This window comes from Helianthus annuus, chromosome 3 (assembly GCF_002127325.2).
Source record: "Helianthus annuus cultivar XRQ/B chromosome 3, HanXRQr2.0-SUNRISE, whole genome shotgun sequence".
NCBI classification, from domain to species: domain Eukaryota; kingdom Viridiplantae; phylum Streptophyta; class Magnoliopsida; order Asterales; family Asteraceae; genus Helianthus; species Helianthus annuus.
Genome location: NC_035435.2, coordinates 65,838,219 through 65,843,486, shown reverse-complemented (window position 1 = coordinate 65,843,486; position 5,268 = coordinate 65,838,219). Strand labels below are relative to the sequence as shown.

The 5,268-nt window shown below is 42.0% G+C and overlaps 1 protein-coding gene across 1 annotated transcript; it reads right to left on the bottom strand.

Annotated features, from left to right (window-relative positions):
• Window positions 1-620: 620 nt before the first annotated feature.
• Window positions 621-1,100, bottom strand: LOC110931347. The gene has a single exon (XM_022174744.1). It carries the CDS (start codon window positions 1,098-1,100, stop codon window positions 621-623), a length of 480 nt encoding a protein of 159 aa, XP_022030436.1.
• Window positions 1,101-5,268: the final 4,168 nt, after the last annotated feature.

The following is a 5,268-nucleotide window of genomic DNA, read 5'->3' as shown; positions in this document are numbered from 1 at the left end:
TTGAAGGTTGAAGAAGAGTTGGGGTTCTTGTGGGTTTTGGAAAGAGATAGGTGAAGGAGATAGATGGAAAAGATGAAGAAAGAATGGATGGTTGGGGTGTAATCACGTGTATGTTGATTGGGGTTATTATTATTATTTTTTTTTATTTAGTGCCGGAACCCACACGATCCAGATGTTCGCCAGGTCCACCGTAAATTACGGTGGACACCGTAATTGATGGTGGATGCTGGCAATCAATTCCCACCGTAAATCAGGAGGTTTTCACCGTAAAAGACACTTCCTCTCAAAGGCCACCGTAACTTACGGTGACACCGTAAATTACGGTGGCATCTGGGCGTTTAGGCTACTGCAAATGTGCAGTTTCAAAGTGATTTTTATATATTTTTTTTCATTTTTTTGATTTTTTTTATTGTTTTTAATTTTTTTCAAAAGCATATAAAAATCACCCTACCCCCTCGAAAGTTCCGTGTTGTCCTCAACAAAATGTTAGAGCAATTCGTGACCCGAATATCCCCACACTTGTTTCAAACATGGATTTCAAAGAAATACGATAATTACACAAACTATACAAAACAAAATAAAACGAAATGCTACTATTTACACTACCAAACCTGGGCCTCTCATTGTTGTTCCTCATTGACCAGGCGTAAGATGTAGCCCACTTTGTCACGCTCCAAATTGTTTATGTTGTTCCCCTCCAAGTACGGTTTCAACCGGTGACCGTTCACCGTTTGTTGTTTTAACGTTTGCTCGTCTTGGATGTCTACATCACCAAACCTTCCAACCCGCCGAACGACATATGGGCCCATCCATTTGCTTTTAATCTTACCCGCGAACATTTTAAGTCTTGAATTATATAACCAAACCTTTTGACCCACTTCAAAGGTTTTCTTCCTCAACTTCGCATCATGTACTTTCTTGAGCTTATCTTTATAAGCCGATGCACATTCATAAGCCTCATCTCTAAGCTCTTCAATTTCACACAATTGTAGCTTCCTCATCTTCCCCGCTTCGTTGTAATCCGCATTAACCGTAGTAATCGCCCAATAAGCCCGATGCGCCAACTCCATTGGCAAATGACAACCCTTCCCATAAACCATTCGGTAAGGGGTTGTGCCAATAGGAGTTTTGAAGGCCGTTCGGTATGCCCACAACGCATCATCCAATTTACTCGACCAATCCTTCCTATCCGTTCTTACCGTCTTCATGAGAATTTCCTTGATTTGACGGTTGGACACTTCGACTTGTCCACTCGTTTGCGGATGGTAAGGTGTGGCAATCCGGTGATTCACACTATATCTCTTCAACAATTTCCCGAAATTAAAGTTCTTGAAATGCGAACCTCCGTCACTAATGATAACTCTCGGAATGCCGAACCGGGCGAAGATGTTGGATTGAACAAATTTGCAAACAACCGAGTGGTCATTTGTTCTTGTTGCAATGGCTTCAATCCATTTAGAGACATAATCTACCGCCACCAAAATGTATAGAAAACCGTTTGAATTCGGAAAGGGACCCATAAAATCAATGCCCCAAACGTCAAATATCTCTACAACCAAGATTGGTTGTAATGGCATCTCGTCCCTCTTCGATATGCTTCCCATCTTTTGGCAATTGATACAATTTCTCGCGAACTCACATGCATCCTTGAAAATGGTGGGCCAATAAAACCCACATGAGAGAACCCAGTATCCCGTTTTGTGCCCGCTAAAATGACCCCCACATGCGGATGAATGAGCATGGGTCAAAATTTCCAATACCTCTGTTTCGGGCACACACCTCCTAATGACTTGATCCGGCCCAATCTTGAAGAGATCCGGTTCATCCCAAATGTATTGTTTCACTTGAACCATAAATTGTTGTCTTCTCTTTTTGGTCCAATGACTTGGGATGGCACCCGTGGCCAAATAATTTACGTAATGCGCATACCACGGTGCAACAAAGGTGGACACGGCTAGGAGTTGCTCATCGGGAAAACTTTCGTTTATTTCGCTAACATCGTCAATCCCTTCAATCGGAATCCGAGACAAGTGATCCGCTACTACATTCTCACTTCCCTTTTTATCTCGGATTTCTAAATCAAATTCCTACAACAACAATACCCACCAAATCAACCGAGGCTTCGCATCCTTTTTCTCCATCAAATACCGAACAGCACTATGATCCGAGTATACCACAACTTTACTCCCCCAAATGTATGAGCGAAACTTATCCAAAGCATACACCACCGCTAATAATTCCTTCTCGGTTGTGGTGTAATTAAGTTGTGCTTCGGATAAAGTCTTGCTCGCATAATAGATAACCACCGGTTTCTTGTCAACCCGTTGACCCAAAACTGCACCAATAGTAGTGTCGCTTGCGTCACGCATGATCTCGAATGGTTTCGACCAATCCGGCGATTGCAAAATGGGAGCTTTGACCAAATGTTCCTTCAAAACAGTGAAAGCTTGCATACACTCATTAGTAAACTCAAATGGGACATCTTTTAATAACAAGTTGCACAAAGGTTTGGTAATGACACTAAAACCTTTTATGAAACGTCTATAAAAACCAGCGTGCCCCAAAAATGACCGTACACCCTTAACATTTTTCGGAGGTGGCAAAGATGCTATTACCCGTATTTTTGCCTTATCCACCTCCATCCCCCTTTCAGAAATTATATGACCCAACACAATGCCCTCTTGCACCATGAAATGACTTTTCTCCCAACTTAGCACTAAATTTTTCTCAACGCATCTTTTTAAAACTTTTTGTAATTCGTTGAGACAAGATTCGAAACTAGTGCCAAAGATTGAAAAGTCATCCATAAACACTTCAAGCGACTCCCCAACCATGTCCGAGAAGATACTCATCATACATCATTGGAAAGTGGCCGGAGCATTACACAAGCCAAATGGCATTCGCCGAAAGGCGAAGGTGCCATATGGACAAGTGAAGGTCGTCTTGTGTTGGTCATCCGGGTGTATTGCGATTTGATTGTAACCCGAATACCCATCCAAAAAGCAGTAATATTTTTGATCCGACAATTTTTCAATGATTTGGTCAATAAAAGGTAACGGGAGATGGTCCTTAGAAGTGGCGGCATTCAATTTTCGGTAGTCAATACATACACGCCACCCGATAACCGGTCGGGTGGCAATTTGTTCACCATTTTCGTCCTTGACTACTTGAATGCCGGCCTTCTTAGGCACAACTTGGGTGGGACTCACCCAAGCACTATCCGAAATCGGATAGATAATTCCCGCATCCAACCATTTAATTACCTCCTTTTTAACCACCTCCCGTCGGATTCAATCGCCTTTGAGCTTCTCGTGTCGGCTTTGCATCTTCGGTGGTAATGATCTTGTGCATGACAATGGATGGACTAATTCCTTTGAGATCGGCAATCGTCCATCCGATAGCTCCCTTGTTTTCTTTCAAAATTTCCAACAAAGCTTGCTCTTGTGCCAACTCCAAATTAGAGGCAATAATGACCGGTAAAGTGTCATTATCCCCTAAAAACGCATACTACAAGTGGCTCGACAAGTCTTTAAGCTCCAACCTCGGCGGCTCTTCCAATGACGGTTTCATTCCCGAGTCTATTTCCGCCAGCAGATTTTCAAATTGGTGAGTCCATGGCGGCCGACCTTCCCTCAAGGCCATAGCATCTTGATTCTCTTCTTCAACCCGTAGCGCATAAGCATGAACCTGTTCAGAAAAATCACGCAAACAAATATCCATACCATCCTCCTCATACTCATGCGGGTTGCATCCTTCAACTATATCTGCCATGAAACACTCATCAATACCATTAGCATTAGAATTGTTAGTAAAAACATTCAAACGCATTTTTCGATTTCCAAAAGTTATATCGACTGTACCGAATCTACAATCAATAATAGCATGTGCGGTGCTCAAAAATGGCCGACCCAAAATTATGTTTTGTTGTTGTTTTGGGTCCGCGTACGAGTAGTCCAAGACTAGAAAGTCGACCGGGTAATAAAACTCATCAATTTTAACAATTACATTTTGAACCATCACTCGGGGTAACTTATGGGACAAATCGGCCAAAACAACCGTTGTCTCTACCCTTGCTAACGGACCAAAATCATATTTGTCATATAAACCCCCCGGTAAAATGCTAACCCCGGCTCCAAGATCTAGTAACGCCTTCACCATTTGAAAATTACCCACTTGAATGTTAATTAATGGCGTACCCGGATCTTTGAGCTTAGGAGGAAACTCCCCATTCAAAACCGCACTCACTTGCCCGGTTAAGTCCACCCGATTAGGTACTTTCTTCTTGTTTTGCCTTTTTTGTGTACATAACTCTTTTAAAAATTTGGCATAGGCGGGTACTTGTTTTATTGCATCAAGGAGTGGGAGGTTAATTTTAACTTGTTTAAACATATCCCACAACTCTTCTTTTTGGGGACCTCTTGGTGCAATAAAATTTTTCTTTCCCGGGTTAAGTAAAGCCGATGGAAACGGGACTTGACTCGGTTCACCCTCAACTTTTTCATTTTTTTCATTTTCATCCAAACTCGGTTTGTTAACATTTGATTCTTTTGATTTTACCGGTGAAACTTCCTCATCACTTTCAATACCCGTGATATCCTCAACCACCCCCTCAACCAATTCGGGTGACAAATTGGCTTTAAACTCTTTTCCACTTCTCAAGACACTAACATGATTAATATTAACATTACCTCGTGACGAACCATGTGAAGGTACCTTGGTGTCGCTAGGAAGTTGACCTTTTCCCTTCTTCAATTCCGCCACATAGGTTACCAATTGACCCATTTGGGTTGTTAGTGATTGGATGGTCTTGTCACGAACTTCATCTTTTTGCATTCGGACTTCGTCAAGTTGGTTTCTCTTTTGCATTTCCGCTTGCATACTCTTCAACATATCCATCATTTCATTTCCACCCGACGACCCCCCTTGTTCTTCACCCGTTTGGTACTGCCTTTGATAGCCTTGATTGTTTCCACCTCTATACCCACTTTGATTGTTATTGTAACACCTCGAAAAATTTCGTCCAATAATGTCTTGACACGTGTCATAAGGTTCCGGTATGTGAAAATGAGCTTTAGAGGGACTAAAAGTGACAAACAGTGAAAACTATGGAACGTAAGGGTCCAAAGTGTCAACAATGGATAAATAGACTCTATGATAACCCTACATAATGTTCATAACCTTAAACGGGTGGTTCATGGATCATACGACGCGGAAATTGCACAAAAGTGAGGAATTACAAACTATAGGGGCCAAAAGTGTCAACATGTT